Genomic DNA, 17,148 nt, shown 5'->3' on the forward strand with positions numbered 1-17,148 from the left:
CTGTTCTCCGTTGTTTTTTCCCTGCCAATTTGAGCATCACACGGCACAGCTTCTATATCACGTGGTATAAGGCTCCGCCCTTGTCATTTGTTGAGCAGGAAGAGTGAGCGCTTGTTTTCATGCAGATTACGTCCCGGATCAAAATGCGGTACAATCGTCATCGTCTTTTTTTTTCTTTTTTTTTTAAAATCGTTGTCATTTGGAAATGAGATCGCCCATAAGTATGAATCGAGATCACGATTTTCTAACGATTAATCGTGCAGCCCTAGTGTACATGTACATACGTGTACATACCTTAATAAAAACAAGCAGGTGAGATGTTAGAACGCTTTTATTTCTATTCTAGTGGACAATCAATACTATAGACAGCTGCTGGAGTTTCTTTAACCTGAGTAGTGAGAAGTCCGCGAGCGGGGGGGGGTGTGTGAAAACGATGTGCCGGGAGTCCGCTGTTGAGTTTTGGACGAAATGCATTCTGGGATATATAGCTGTCCCAAGTCCACACCGATGCATGCTCGATAAAACGGGCGGATCGAGAACACATCCGGCACTTTTTCGCGTTCTCGGCTTGATGCGTACTTCGAATAGGAACAGTACTTGGTCTCCGACTGATGACGTATCACGAGTACACGAGAACGCAAGTACGCACAAGTACACATATTGATAAACGCCCACAATCTCTCCAGCGTGTCCTGGGTCTGCCCCGGGGCCTCCTCCCGGTGGGTCATGCCTGGAAAACCTCACCCAGGAGGCGCCCAGGAGGCATCCTTGTCAGATGTCCGAACCACCTCAACTGGCTCCTTTTGATGTGGAGGAGCAGCGGCTCTACTCTGAGCCCCTCCCGAATGGCCAAACTTCTCACCCTATCTCTAAGGGAGAGGCCAGCCACCCTTCGGAGGAATCCCGTTTCCACCGCTTGTATTCGCGATCTCATTCTTTCGGTCACTACCCACAGCTCGTGACCATAGGTGAGGGTAGGGGCATAGATTGACCGGTAAATTGAAAGCTTCGCTTTTACACTCAGCTCTCTCTTCACCACAACAGACCATTACAGCGTCCGCATCACTGTGGCTGCTGCACCAATCCGTCTGTCGATCTCCCGCTCCCTTCTCCCATAACTCGTGAACAAGTACAAATACAGGCACAAAAGCAGCCTAGGCAGTTTTCCCTGGAAAACTTTTTAAATAAAAATCTCAAAAACTTGCTCAACACTTTAACAATAACCAAGCAACTTTGCAGGAACTGCACAATAATGTCACATAATAAAACTGAAAAATATTTTCAACCTGGAACGTTCTTGGATAGAGCTTTTTAACCAGCTGCTTAATGCCTCGTTTTTCTACCAGGTAACAATAAGAGTAATTTCCATCCAGTTTTGTTTTGTTTTTTTGTTTTCTTGTTTGTTATATTTTGCAAAATATTCTGCTTCCTTGGAGGTTTCTGAAGTAGATCCATTTTTAGGTACTCAAAAGTCATTGGCAGGGGAATGTGCACCTCTGACGACCTCTGACTCTCAGACATGCCCAGGCTTATTTTGTTGTTGTTCATACACAGGAGCAAATGTATGACATTTTTATAGCAACAATTTCATAATATGACATTTTGATATAAATATCAAATAAAAAATACATAAAAATTATAAATTGAATACTCACATTAAACACAAACAAACAAATAAACCCACCGGCTTTCTACTACAAAGTTCAATGTTGGATACATTATATATTTCAGAGACACCACTCGTAAGATAATGTTTAGGGCATCATGTTTTCTGCCATCCCGGGTATTAACCCCCCTATGAAAGGTTTTTTTTTTTTTTCTCAACATAGCAATTCTAAACATATTATTTTTCTTTAGAAAGCACCAATTATTTCTATTTGCACCCGTAATAGAAATATTTCAGAAATCCAACTAAAATTACCAGTGTCATTATTATTAAGCCCTCTGAAAAACTGACCTTTTTTACAAAAAAAAAAATTGAGCCATTACACAAACTAATGCTGAGCAATGAGGTGCTTTAACTTTGTGATGCTTAAAGCTTCACAAAGTCAAAAATCTCACGGTTCGGATCGGATCACGGTTTTAAGTCACGGATCGGATCAATTTTCGGATCAGCAAAAAAAGAAAAAAAATTTAACATTTACTTATTTACTTATTGAAGTATTTTTTGCCTGTTAAAAACATTCAACTCAAGACTCATTCCACGCAATTATATAAAAACAAATTATGGTACAATATAGGGCTTTGTATCTACCACTCAATTCAATTCAATTCAATTTTATTTATAAAGCGTCAAATCACAACAACAGTCGCCTCAAGGCGCTTTATATTGTAAGGTAGACCCTACAACAATACATATTGCTCATTATATCGCACTCTGCTGTGATATAATGAACTGTCACGGTCACGTAGCTTTCCGTGTCCTTGGAGGTCTACCCATTTGTAGTTAGGGCAACAGAAGATGCCTGAGACAGTTCAGCCATAACTTTAAACTTTTCCTGCTCATACATGCTTGGAACAATCTTACCACTAAAGTGGACGCGCAACGGGATATCATAGCGGGGCTCAAGCACGTTCATCATAGTTTAAAACCCTTGTTTTGCACAACAGAATACGGCCTCCCGTCTGCAGCTAAACACCCCAGTAGCTTTTGTAATAGCTTTACCCCGGTCGGATTGGGCAGCAAAGGGCTGCTTAAATACCGCAAACTCCTCTGCTCCTCCACTTGGACCGCTAGCGCTGGCCATAACTATCGCTTGACAGACTGACCACGCGCACCATACACATACTTTTTTTTCTTCTTTTTCGAATCTTTGGATCACGTGCGTACCGAACCGTGGATTGCAAGGGTTTGAACTGTTACTTGAGAACGTATCACAAAGCCTTATTTTTGCATGCAGAGAGGACAGAGTCAAATCCCTTGTTTGTGTGCACAAATAAAGATGATTCTGATTTAGCCCTGCACAAAGCCCTGACATAAATCCTACTAAAAATCTGTTGGGTGAATTAGAAACCAACCATGCCAGAAGACCATCAAATCTAGAGCTTAAGAGATTCCTCAAAGAAGAATGGGCTGGGATTTTCTTTTTGGAGACTGCAGGCTGTTATCTAGCAGAAAGGATACACAACTGGCTATTAGCATTATGGGACACTAATAATTTTGACCCTTGTAGCTTTTGGCTTTATTTTTAAATAATATTGTTTCTGTGCACAAAGCAAAATAATGGAAGCATCCATTATAAAACTAGCATGTTTTATAATGGAGCAAAAAACAAAAATAAAAATAAACAAACAATAAACTCTGTAGAAGCATGTCCTTACCTCTGAGGTGACTGAATTGATGCTAGTACCATCCGACAGCCCGTTCCTGCGATACATGCTCACAGAGGGATTGAATGGATGCACAGGTAAGGGCAACTGAGGCCTTTAGCTGGGGGCACACATAACCTGTCATCCATGCCTGCAAACAGAAGACATAAAGCAACTTTGAGTTTCTGTTTCCATCTTAACAGTATTCAAATGGCTGTCTGCCTATCTCCTGAGTATTTGCTATAGAATACTAGGTTGGCCAGGTCCACCACTGGTGTGCTCTACTACCCACACAAGACACGAGCAACAGTGGCTCACAGACCAGTACATACTTTGTACACTGCCTCAATCTGACAATAGAGTTCACTGCAGGCAGACGGGCAGGCCCTGGAGTAGAGCGAAAAGTGAACACACCCTCTCTCTGCTTGACCATAAAACCAATAAGACCCTGTGTTAGCATGACCGCTTTGCCAGTGAGTAAGTGATGGTCTGGGAAGGCATAACCATGGAGGGACATACAGACCACTACATATTAGACCAAAGCACCCTGGCTGCCATTAGGAGCATGAAATCCTCAGACTGACCAGAAACGCTTTGACTTTTGAACTTTAACTCTCATGGTGTTTTTGAATTCACCCCTCTGTAGGTCGATCAAACAATGTGGCATCCTTTCATTCCTTACATATGACCCAATCCATATCAGTATAGATATCGAGCATGATTTCTTCCCCTGAGATCTGGTGTGCTTTCAAAAAATTTTCCCACACCATGGCTTATTACTATGCATTTGTTTGGTGTTTAACAAAATTTCTTTACCTCTACACCATAGCAACAGCTCAGAAGTAATTTGTGTTCTTTTTAGAAAATAAAATATTTGCCCCGCCAGAATTCTAACAACCACACACACATATACAATAAATGGACAACCCATTCTTCTACTCTGCTGACTGATGCATCCCACTCAGGTAACACCACTCTGTGAAGAGGGCTAATTTATCTCTGTAGCTGCATGGTAATCAAAGTTTAAATCAAGGCTAGACTGAAACATTTGGACATTTAGACGTACAAGTTCTATGAAAGGGAACCTTTCCCTATTTCTGATAGAAAACTTTATGATGGTCCTAAAACCAGACTTCTTTTTAGTTTATGAAGATATTTCACCGCTTAAGGTATGAGTCTGTCCTAAAAACTACACTGTTTAGCTCAGGTGTTTTGCCCTTGTGATGAGCCAGTTTTTGTCAAAGGGTGTTGATGAGTCTGAAGTGCACTGGGATGTTACGTTTGGAGAATATTTTTCTGACAATGTTTTGTCATTCTGTTTCTCCTTGGCCAGCATCTGAAATTGTTGCCATGCATTTTTGCTGGATTAATGACGGTCCAGTTAAGATAATCATGTTTTAAATGCTTTCGCCATGTTTACATATTCCTTTTCTTTCCCTTCTACATTAGAGGAAATATTCTCTGCCCCGTATGGTGCTGAGCTACCTGAAGGACATCACAGACCCAAGTGTGGATCTTCCGCAGTTTGCCTAATGGGCAAATAGGTCTGTCAAGACTGCACCTCGACCAACCGGGAACGTTCACCAGGATTCTGTTCATGGACTTCTGCTGGGGCTTCAACACTGTAATCCCAGACATCCTCCACTGGACGCTCATCCAGCTTACTGTACCCACCTCCACTTGTCAGTGGATGGATGAGGCTGAGGAATATCACATCCCACACACAGATCATGAGCACCAGCCTCCCCAGGGCTGTCTTCCCTCCCTGCTACTCTTCGCCTTTTACACTAATGACTGCACCTCAGGAGAACCATCTGTGAAACTCCTGAAGTTCACAGATAACGCCATCATCATTGATCTGATCAGCGATGACGAATCAGCGTATAGATGGGAGGTGGATCAGCTGGGGATGAACCCGCTCAAGATTGTAGAAATGATGGTGGACTCTGAGAACTCCCTACCTACAGTGCTGTTTGCTAAACCCAGCCGCTGCAGAGACAGTTTCTTCCTCCTCTCTGATGAACACTGTGAAATAAGCCACTATTATATCTTTCAAGGTCTGATCAGACCAGGCCGCCTTCTTGCACTGCTCCATGGTTGAGGTCTGATACCCATTGTTATCACTTTAGGTAGTGGACAGGGGTCAGCATGGGTCTGTGCCTATGCCCCATACAGAACAAACTGCAATACACTGTGTATTCTTACATTTTTCTGTCAGAACCAGTATCACCTTTTTCAGCAGTTTGATCCCCATTCTTGGATCACCACTGTTCCTTTCTTGTTCCACTTTTGATAACCACAGATACAAACTACTGCAGACTGGAAACACACACAGCAAGCTGCAGTTTTAGAGATGCTCTAACCCATTCCTCTAGCCATCATAATTTGGCCCTTTGCAAACTCCTTCAAATCCTTATGGTTGCCCATTTTTCCTGCTTCTGATACATCAATGTTGACGGCAAAATATTCACTTGTTTCCTAATATACCCCATCAACTAACAAGTGCCATAATGAATAGATTATCACACTGATAATGTTATTCAAGTATTTATTTATATAGATAGAATTCATGTGTTTATACTGTGGGAAAACAGCAGATTATTTCACTAAATAGTCTGAAAACAGTTATTTTTTTGAGAATGTGTCAAAATACGACAAACAGCATACAGTGGACTTCATTACTACTATGCAGTCTCAAAAGATGCACAGGGTGTGAGCATGTCAGTATTATGGGACAGTTTAAGGTCACTGCAATAGAAGGGTTTGTTTCCACTAATTAAACCAAAATGAGATTCAATTGGTCACCTCACTCACCTCAGCTGGACTCCAACAGAAAGTTAGAGTAAAGAAGGAACGTCATTTAATATCAAAGCAAGTATCAGATTTTTTGTATTGCACTATACTACTGTAATAATAGCGCAGTTAGCCTTTGTGTGTGTGTGTCGACAATGTTGTTTCTACTGTATATGCTGCCACGTCCCTACATATGACCCTGCAGAGGCAGGGGTGGGGGTAATGACGAGTTAGTTTCTTAGAGGGGGGGGAGAGGCATTTTGTGCTTTAGGCCAGTTCAACACTGAAGCGAGCACTTTACCACACAGACATCTTTTGGCAGCTGAAATACATGTCAAAAGCCTCACAGAGACACACATCCACGCGCCTGTATAGAAAACATGCGCATCGCAAACATGTTTGCGGGTGTCCGCAGGCGGCGTCTTGTGACAGCGACGTCGTACGCCGCGGTTGTTCTAGTAGCCTATTTATTAAGCGCGCACTGCCAGGCCTGCTGCCAAGTCTGTATCAACGATAAGAGAAAAGCATACAAACACATCTGTTGTGCCTACCTTTCCATGGCACAGTCCCTCCCTCCTCCTGCTGCTGCAATAACAAAGACGACAATATGAGCCCACATTAAAACAACCCCCGAAGCTGTAGCTCATTAAAATCCAAACGGTGTTTTCCAAGCGGTGTCCAGGAGGGTTACTCCTCCTTTAAGCCGAACATGAAGCCAAGGTCGCAACGTGTGGTCCGTACGATCCACAAGCTGCAAGGGATACATTAGACGAAATCATTCAAATATGGCAGTGACGTGCCAAATTATCCCCAGAATTAAAAAAAAAAAAAAAAAAAGTGAAAATGAATAAATACCGACAGCAGGAAGTGGCAGGTAGGCGCATTCATCTTGATAGCCAGGCGTATTGCCTAATAGTGTGCTTGGCTTCATAGACAGCTCCCGCCTCTAAGAGCAACGGACCAATCAGGGAACGGATCAAAGATAGCGTCCTTAAGACGCAGGTGCATCTATGTTGCCTTCAACAGCAGTATATAAGCTCGTACATTACACTCCTTTTATGCCGTGTTCCTGGGCTCGGCTACATCGCACCATCTAGTCAAATAATTTTCAATTGATGTTTATTGTAGGACTTCATTAAATCAGAATCATCTTTATTTGGCAAAATAAGGAATTTAACTCTGGCTCACTTTGCTCACTGCATCAAAAAAAAAAGATAGGTTTTTAAATAGACAGTGTATATAATATGTGTGAACAGAAAGTAAGATAAAACAAGTTTTAAGAAGCTAAGCAAAGTACAAGTCCTGTCTTGTAGCGGCTGTTTTTTCTGTAAAAAGAATTCTTTAGCGACTGCCTGAAGGCAGCAGTTTGCACAGTTTATGTCCGGGATGTGTGTTCAGAGACGTTTTCTGCCCGTTTGTTAACCCTGAATTTGTATTAGTCCTGGATGAATGGAGGATCAGAAGCATAATAACATGAAAATGAGTTCCATATGTTACACAAGGACGTTTCCTGGTGGCCTGCTGTGAATTTCAATGAGCTGAGAGAACCCTCACACTGTCACCCTCTAGACTTCATGTCTTTGCTACAACATCCATTGCGTGCAGATACATAAATCAAAGTTGCACTTGCTACTGCAAGGGGCGAGTTTAGGAACAAACCTTCAAGGGGGGGCTCAGCCCTCAGTCATAATGTCAAATAATGTCAACAATGTAATGTAAATAATGTGTAATTAACATTAACAGAATATAATGCTTGTAAACGTACTCAACCCTTTGCACACACACATGGGAGACATTCAGAAAAGATTCTCAAGCATAAAAATTTGGACACCACTGACATGATTCACACCTACTGCCTAAACAAACTAACTACACCCTATGAGAATGTGACAGCACAAATGAACCAGCTGCAAATGGATGAGACAGACAATTCTGATTTTCAGCCAAAACTTGGACATTTTTCTTTGTTTTTTTTGTTAATTGGTCTTCATGGCTTATTCATTAGAAAAATATAAATCTAATCATAATCATGACACTCAGGGAGTGAGTGTGGTCAGGTATTCTGTACAGAAAGGAACAAAACATAACTGCAGTCCCAAAAAGCCAAAGCATGACAAATGCGTATTTATTGAGGAGCCAATACCACTAAACTCGTTCTAGGAGGTCTAGTGTGATTTCCATTAACTGAAATGGTAGGCAGAGGCAGGATGAAGACCTGCCTTTAAAACACAAGGCATACACATATGCACACAAGCACACGCAAACGCACTGACTGAGAAAGAGAGAGATAGAAAAAAAAACTAGCGAGAGAAAGACAGAAAACTGAGTTGAGAGGCCAGGAGGACTAGAGGACCATGACATTGGCATCTTTTTAAAATGTGAATGGTGTCTGAAGCTGAAAGTATATGGAAGCGAAGTTGAAAGAGGAAGGGAACATGGAACAGTCCTGAAGAAAATGGGAAGTGATGTTTGATTGTATTTTTAGGGTGATTTAAGTTGAATTAGATACAGGGCAAAAAAGGTGCCCTGTATCTTCCTTTCAGTGTTGTGATGCAGAAAAGTGTCCTAAAAGGTGGAGATGTTTGGAGTCCATCTGTCCAGCTTAATTTTTTCCAGGGTCCAGGAGGTGAGTCAAGGAGGGCAGGAGGGGGAGCCGAGAATAACACAGCTAAGGACAGGCACAGGCTGCAATGTAGAGAAAACCAGCATTGAGAAACAAGGTGAGTGAAGCAGGTGAAGCAGGTAAATAGTAGATTCTGATCCCAGGATACTAATGGTCTGTTTCAAGCTAAAGCTCAAGTGCATGTGTCCAAAAATTAAATAAATATATAAATTAAACGCAGCGCTTCAGAAACACTGTGTCCAGGGTCTGTTCGCCTGGCCAGAGTCACATGGTCAGAGACATCCAGAGCTTCATTTGGTGCATCACTGCTTCAGTACCTGATTCAGTGGTTTATAAGAAACTCAATAATTGGAGCAATTTGTGGTGTTTTTGGTGGTAATTTTGTGCAAGACATAGCAAACCAGTCTGCGCCATACTGAGAGTCATGGAGCCAGTGAGGAAGAGAAGATGCTCTGCGTATTCCTAAAGCAATTCTACCCCCCAGGGCAGAAGCATAAATGAAAAATACATTATATAAGTTATAATGTATTATATATAAAAGTACCTGTCCACTGGTTAATTGCATACCCACATGGAAGTAGGGACGAGTTGTTCATTTTAATTTGTAGATTCAATTTGCTTTTTATGTTTTTGGCCACCAGATGCCACCAAAGAATATTGTGTTGAAAAGCTTTGAGTGATGAACCTTTTTCAACACAAGCTTCAGTGTTTCAAAACGCTTAATTTGGCATATATATTATAAAATAATTCCCCGCTTGCCCCTGCGGGCGGTCAATCCTTCAAGCTCGGGTCCTCTACCAGAGGCCTGGTCGAGCTTGAGGGTCCTGCGCAGTATCTTAGCTGTTCCTAGGACTGCGCTCTTCTGGACAGAGAGCTCCAATGTTGTGGGTGGCTGTAGCTCGGGTGGCAGAGCAGGTAACCACTAACCAGAAGGTCGGTGGTTTGATCCCGGGCTGCTCCAGTCTGCATGCCAAATATCCTTGGGCAAGATACTAACCCCATATTGCTCTCCGATGCATGTTAGATAATTAGCACTTAGTTTAGAAGAAGTGTGATTGGGTGAATGAATTAGTTATATAAGCGCTTTGAGTGCTCAGACAGAGTAGAAAAGCGCTATATAAGAACCAGTCCATTTACCATTTGTTCCCGGGATCTGCAGGAGCCACTCGCCTAGCTTGGGAGTCACTCCACCTAGTGCTCCGATGACCACTGTTACCTTCTCCCTCCACATCTTCTCGAGCTCTTCTCTGAGCCCTTGGTACTTCTCGAGCTTCTCGTGTTCCTTCTTCCTGATGTTGCTGTCATTCGGGACCGCTACATCGATCACTACGGCTGTCTTCTTCTGTTTTTCTACCTCCACTACGTCCGGTTGGTTAGCCACCACCATTTTGTCTGTCTGTATTTGGAAGTCCCACAGGGTCTTAGCTCGATCATTCTCCACCACCCTTGGGGGCATCTCCCATTTTGACCACGGGATTTCCAGGTTATACTCGGCACAGATGTTCCACAATGTGTGAATCTTCCAGATTCTAGTTTTATGATGTTATTGTATCATGGTCATACAGTTTATGTATGCAGCTTGCTAACCAAGCTTGCAAGTATTAGCTGAAAAGTTAAACTCTGGTCAAAATATGGTTTTGGACACAAAATGGGAGTAACTTCAGAACTAAAAAGTAGACCAAAACCAGCTAAATTCTGATAACTCGTTGATCAAAAATGGCCAGTGTCTGTGAAGGTTCTCAGTATGGCCAATATTAACATTTAGAAACTCTTTTCTAATAATTCTTTGTTTCTGTGATATTCTTGTTTGGGGTCTTGAAAAGATCAGAACAGAAGGACGTAGATACGTGCTTTATTGAACAGCAGGACATCACACACTAACTTGTTGTTTTTCTTAGCGGTGCACAAAAACTACCCTTTTTGTTATACGTTGGTCAACCAAGAACTAGCCCTGTAACAAGCACTTCTGTATTTTACCACTGGGGGGCAACAATTCACTCTATTACATTCCTCCCCTTTTAGATTTGTAATTGAAATAAGCAACCCTTTAAAGAATGTATTTCACTGCCCTCCCCCAAAAGAGATATTCTGTGGCCCTTTCGAACAAAGAACAAATGTAGCCATTACTTGTATTATTAACTGTTCACTTCTAAATAACTGGCAGTAAATAACTAAAACATAAATCTACATTTTCAAAGACTCAGTCTCTTTGGGGGAACTCTGCGCCTCTCTGGGTATCTGCGTTCCACAGATGGGCTTTGGGTGGTTTCTGGGGTGGATACCGGTGGTTCCTCAGTGGTCTGTTTAGATGGTGCAGGAGGTGAGGGGTGTGATGTTAAAATCCCAGGTGGACTGGGTGGTATCTCTGGAACAACACCGTCCATAATCATTTCTGGTCGTCCCTCTGGAACTGGTGAAAACATAACTGGGGGTTTCTCCACAGTCTGTCTCCATGGTAACAGGTGGTCCACATGTATTGTGCGTGTTCTCTGTCCCTCTCGTATCAGGTAAGTAACACTTCCCATTTTCTTCAGGACTGTTCCATGAGTCCATTTTGTTTCCCCCCCCCCCGAAGTTTCGGATACGCACAGCGTCTCCCTCCGAAAAAACACGAACAGGTTGGGTTCTGCAATCATGTTGTCGCTTCTGCTCAGACTGTTTCTGTTCAATGTGTCTGCTTAGTTCAGGTTTCAGCAGGCTGAAGCGAGTCCGGATCTGACGTTTCAGGAACAACTCTGCTGGTGTACGACCCGTCACAGTGTGCGGTGTACTGCGATACATGATAAGGAAGTTTGCCAAACGATGACTGAGTGGCAATGTGGCCTTACCATCTGCTTCCAGCACATTCTTCATCAGGGATCGTTTCAGGATTTGTACTGACCTCTCTGCTGCCCCGTTTGATGCAGGATGATAGGCAGGAACAGCTGTGTGTCTGACCCCATTTAACTCCAAAAACTGATTGAATTCCTTTGACACAAGTTGAGGTCCATTGTCTGAAACAAGCTCTTCTGGAAGTCCATATGAAGCAAATAACCCTCTCAAAACCTCAATGGTGTTGTGTGAGGTAATGGATGGCATAGGGAACACTTCCAACCATTTTGAATGACTGTCAATGACAACTAAAAGTACTGCTTGCCTTTTTCAGCGAAATCAATGTGAATCCGTTGCCAAACTCTCTCAGGCCACTTCCACGGATGGAGTGGTGCAACGGGTGGTGACTTCTGTACAGCCTGACAGACTGGGCAGCTTTGAACCAGTTCTTGTATATCACCATCACAGCCTGGCCACCACAGGTAACTGCGGGCTAGTGCTTTCATACGACAGATACCTGGATGTTCATGATGCAGGTCTTCCAGCACTTTCTGTTGGTAAACTGGTGGAATGATGACCCGTTGTCCCCAAAGAACACATCCTTGTTCTGCTGACAGCTCGTGTCTGCGTGTAAAGTAAGGCTTAAGTGATTGGTCTTGCATATAACTCGGCCACCCATTCATGGTGTAGCTCCAGACCTTGCTGAGGATTGGATCCTTCATAGTTGCTCTCTCAATGTCTTTAGCTACTATTGGTAGCTCTTCCACGTGTGAGAAATAGAAGATACTCCCTTCCTCTGCAGTGTTGTCTGGTGTATTCCGAGGTAAACGTGACAACGCATCTGCATTTGCATGTTCAGCTGATCTCCTGTATTCAATGTCATAATTGTATGCCATTAGAATAAGAGCCCAGTGTTGCATTCTTAGTGCAGCGAGTGTTGGGACAGCTGACTTTGGCCCTAGTATAGCCAGCAGTGGCTTATGATCTGTTATGAGGGTAAATTTCCTTCCATACAGATATTTATGGAATTTCTTTACTCCAAAAATTATGGCAAGGGCCTCTTTTTCTATCTGGGCATACTTTCGCTCAGCTTCAGTTAATGTTCTTGATGCGAATGCCACAGGCCTTTCCTCTCCATTTTCCATGACATGAGAGATGACCGCGCCCACCCGTAAGGTGTGACGCATCGCAGGCTAACTTCAATGGCAGATTTGTGCTGTAATGCACCAACACTTTGTTCTGCAGCAGTAGACTTTTGCATCTTTGAATGCTTTTGCACATTCCATGGTCCAAATCCATTTAGCATCTTTTCTCAACAGGTTATGCAAAGGCTGAAGAATGGTGGATGGATTTTCCAAAATCGACTGTAGTAATTTAGAAGACCAAGAAAGGACTTCAGTTCCGTGACGTTTGTTGGTTCTGGTGCATTTGCTATGGCTGCTACCTTTTCTTCTAAAGGATGCAGTCCATCCCCGTCAATACGATGTCCCAGGTACTCCACACTGCTCTGAAGAAAATGGCACTTGAAAGCTTCACTCTGACACCATGCTTCTCCAGACGTGTGAGCACTTCCTCCAACCTCTTCAAATGCTCCTTTTCAGATGAAGCAGTGATGAGGATGTCATCCAAAAAGCAGGTCACATGCTCCATCCCCTGAAGGATTTGATCCATCACAGACTGGAAAAGAGCCGAGCACTGGAAACACCATAGCTGAGGCGATTGTACTTATAGAGACCCTTGTGTGTGTTGATGACCAGATACTTCTCTGATTCTTCATCTAACTGTAGCTGCTGATAGGCATGAGAAAGGTCAAGTTTACTGAAGGATGTTCCTCCAGCTAAAGTAGCAAACAAATCTTCCGTATTAGGCAGTGGATATCTTTCCTCTTCAACACACTGGTTGACACTGACTTTGTAGTCACCACATATCCTAATTGTTTTGTCTGCTTTTGGCACAGTAACAATAGGGGATGCCCACTCACTTTTCTCAACCTTTGAAATAACCTTCACCTTTTCCAATCTGTCCAGCTCCTTTTCCACAGCTTCTTTTAGTGCATAAGGAACTGGGCGAGCTTTACAGAAAATTGGTGTAGTGTTTGGTTTAGTGTGGATTCTAGCTTTAAATCCCTTGATGCAGCCTTGGTCATCCGAAAACACTGCCTGATGGCGCTGAATCACTTCTAGTACTCCAGGCTTTGCTTCTTTCTGCACCAGTACCTTGTGTACTGTGAAAATCTGTTTCCAGTTCAGCTGTAGTTCCTTTAACCAGTTTCGTCCAATCAGAGCTGGTCTGTCTCCCTGAACAACGATCAGTGGTAGGGTGATGTTTTGAGTCCCATACTGTACTGGTAACATAATATATCCACGCACAGCAATGTGTTGGCCTGAGTAGGACTTGAGCTTTAGCCCACTGGCTGGTTTTATAGGGAAATGAGTGAGATGCATCTGATAATACTTGTCTGATACCACCGACACTGCTGATCCTGTATCCAGCAGCATGGTGGTGTTCTTGTTTCCAAGCGCAACATCCACTGTGTATCCCTTCTCACTGGAGGTGATGGAGTACATTGAATATACTCCAAAAAGTTCAGCTTCATCATTCCTACTTGAGCATTCATCCTCAGTTTCCAAATACTGAGTTTGCTGACTGAATTTTTTATTCCTGCAAGCACGTGCAATGTGTCCTATTTTTGCACAAACATGACACTTTTCACTCTTAAATTTGCACTCACGTGCTGAATGCTTTCCACCACAACGATAACATGGTTGCTTCACTCCTGTCTTTTTTAGGTCCCTTCCAGTTCTTTGGCTTGTTATTGCCCTCTTGCCTGTTCTGTCCTCTCCATCCTTTGTTGGAAAAATTTGGAGCACTTGACAAGGCATTTACGTTGTGAGGGTCCTGGCGTCCCGAGAACTCCATCGTATTTTTCGAAGCGAGTTCCATGGATATGGCAATCTCACATGCACGTGGAAATGTAAGCTCTTTTTCTGATAGTAGCTTGCGCTGCACAGCATCAGAACGCAGCCCACTAACAAAACGATCCCTCAGGGCCTCATCCAAATATTGTCCAAAATCACATGTGGCTGACAACTGCCTTAGGGCTACAACATAGTCAGAAACTGCCTCCCCTTCTTTCTGGTTACGTTTCTGAAAACGAAAACGCTCAGCTATCACCACTGGAGTCGGCTTATAATCAGTGTTGGGACTAACGCGTTATTAAGTAACGCGTTACAGTAACTACGTTATTATTGTGGTAACGAGCACGGTAACTAGTTATTATGCCAAAACCAGGAACGCGTTACTCGTTACTGGGATTTAGATAGGCTCGTTACTCGTTACGTCGTGTGGTGGATATCGCAGAGCTTCCACAGATTCAATAACATTAGCAAGTGGTGGAAGCCAGCAGGTGGATGAAGGAAAAGGGAGGCAAGAGGAGAGACCCGAAGCGGCCGCCGGTCCGCGTGTCAGGTGAACTGAACTTCAGGTAAGAAGTTATGACCTGCAGTCTGTCTGGGTCAGATATAAACCAAGTTTAGGTGGAGTTTATTTTCGGTATGCTGACATTTTCGTACTGCGTGCTAGCTAGCATGACGGAGTTTCTATACAGCTGTGTGGGTGCTATGTTACTGATGTTGAACTTTATTTTGTTCATACGGTTAATTATTAGAGTTGCCAACCGTCCCGTAAAAAACAGAATCGTCTGGTATTCAGAGAAAATATTACGCGTTTCGTACTGAGGTGAAAAGGAACACAGTTTGTCCCGGACTTCAGCTACAATGAAAAGACACAAAGCTGAAGCTGCACAGCTGCCTCTTCTCTCATTCTCTCCTCTCCGTTTCTACTTCAATCACGAAACTGATCAATGATCAGCTGATCGGCTTTTCTCTCTTGTTTATTTATCGCCCACTTTGCGCCAGAAAGAGGAAACCAGCGGATGTCGCGTTAAACAACAGCAGCACGTTTAAGCTTGATCAGCTGTTGTTAGAATTGATTTAATATTAATTTCTAGTATCAGCTGATGTTTGCTGGAGCCACAGCTGTAAAGCTGCTGGTCATGATATCGGTTTGGTTATCTGGTGAGAGGGAACATGCAGATGAAACCAGGAGATGTTCTTACTGAATCATCAGAGCTGAACAGGTGATGTAGAAACAGGTTTACCTTTTAGGTGACATGAATGAGTTGAAGGAAGTTATGAACTGTTTCTGAGAGACAAATAACACCAGGATCCTTTTCTAAGTAGCTGACAGCTGGTAACTGTGCAGGGGTGGGTCTAGCAAAGTGTTGCCAGGGGGCAGGTAGGGCATTAACAGGGAAAGGGGCACAAAGAAATAGTTTTCTTTATTATTCTCATTTAAAATGTCTCGCTTTAAAAAAAATAATTATCTGAGTCTTGCAACAAACAATTGATAGATTGATACATATATACCATCAGAACAGTGTACATCACTGTCACAACAGCGCTTATTTTCATTCAAAGTCTTTATGATTTTTCCTATAATGGCGGGCTGGTCTCTAGTCAAAATGCCGGGATGATTTTTTTTGTCCCAGTCCAGCTCTGTATGCAGCTCATCTGCAGTCTGGTGTTACCTACATCTTCCTATTCAGAAGGCAGAATTTCCAAGTTCTGAGTACAATCAAAAGCACCACGACTGCAGTTTTTGTGTTGGATGTAAAAAGTAGGCTAGAATCATGGCGGCGGTCAACGATGGTCCAGGCGTGATTTCTCTCGTGGAAATGTGCACATTATTTTTCCTTTCTGTTGGTAGGTGGCACAGTGCACTTGTGGCAAGTAAGCAAGCTAGAAGACTGGCAAACTTGCTGGGTATCCAGTTACGGAAGCAACACATTAACAAGAGAATTCTGAGTAAAACCAAAGTTACTTTCCCTAGTAACTAGTTACTTTGAAAGTAACGAGTAACTTGAAGTAACTGAGTTACTTTTTTAGAGAAGTAACTAGTAATGTAACTAAGTTACTAATTTAAAGTAACTTACCCAACACTGCTTATAATGCGCACTTAACGCCGCAGTCAGCGCTGCATATCCCATAGTGCTCGGTACCCTCGGAGACACAAGATTCTTTAGCAGCCTGTATGTATCTGCTCCGATCACAGAGAGAAACGTGCACACTTTCTTCTCATCGGACACATCATTTGCCAACATCCATTGCTCCAAACGCTCCAAATATGACTCAAAATCTTCCTTTGATTCATTATACTCTTCAACACGACCCACATGCATCGCCATGTTAGCTCACCAAAACTGTTCCGCTGCAGCCGTGAAGAAAAAAAAACGTCGTTGTGCGAACACAGCCCTTCTACAACTTCTGTCACGCAGTGGAAATCTTTAGAATCCTCGTCGCCAGTTGTGATATTCTTGTTTGGGGTCTTGAAAAGATCAGAACAGAAGGACGTAGATACGTGCTTTATTGAACAGCAGGACATCACACACTAACTCAGTGGTTCCCAAAGTGTGGGGCCCGCCCCCTAGGGGGGGCGCAGAGCTATTGCAGGGGGGGCGCGGCATGAAAAGGGAAAAAAAACAAAAACAAAAACAACGCTTGGACACTGCTAGCACGGGGCGCCCACACAAACGCAAAGCAGGAGATGAAGCA

At 43.1% G+C, this 17,148-nt stretch overlaps 1 protein-coding gene across 9 annotated transcripts in view; it reads right to left on the minus strand.

The window, feature by feature from the left end:
- The window catches only part of LOC116319160 (ras-specific guanine nucleotide-releasing factor RalGPS1), a 99,296-nt gene that overhangs the window by 81,646 nt on the left and 502 nt on the right, over positions 1-17,148 (minus strand). For 2 of the 9 annotated variants that reach the window (XM_039614688.1, XM_039614689.1), the window contains exon 1: positions 3,322-3,358. Coding sequence is in view for 7 of the 9 variants with exons in the window: in XM_039614684.1 (XP_039470618.1) it covers positions 3,322-3,378 (57 nt within the window). In the remaining 2 variants the exon portion in view is untranslated. The other 7 variants (XM_039614684.1, XM_039614681.1, XM_039614682.1 and 4 more) reach the window with 7 other exon arrangements.

Source organism: Oreochromis aureus, linkage group 7, assembly GCF_013358895.1.
Source record: "Oreochromis aureus strain Israel breed Guangdong linkage group 7, ZZ_aureus, whole genome shotgun sequence".
NCBI lineage: Eukaryota > Metazoa > Chordata > Actinopteri > Cichliformes > Cichlidae > Oreochromis > Oreochromis aureus.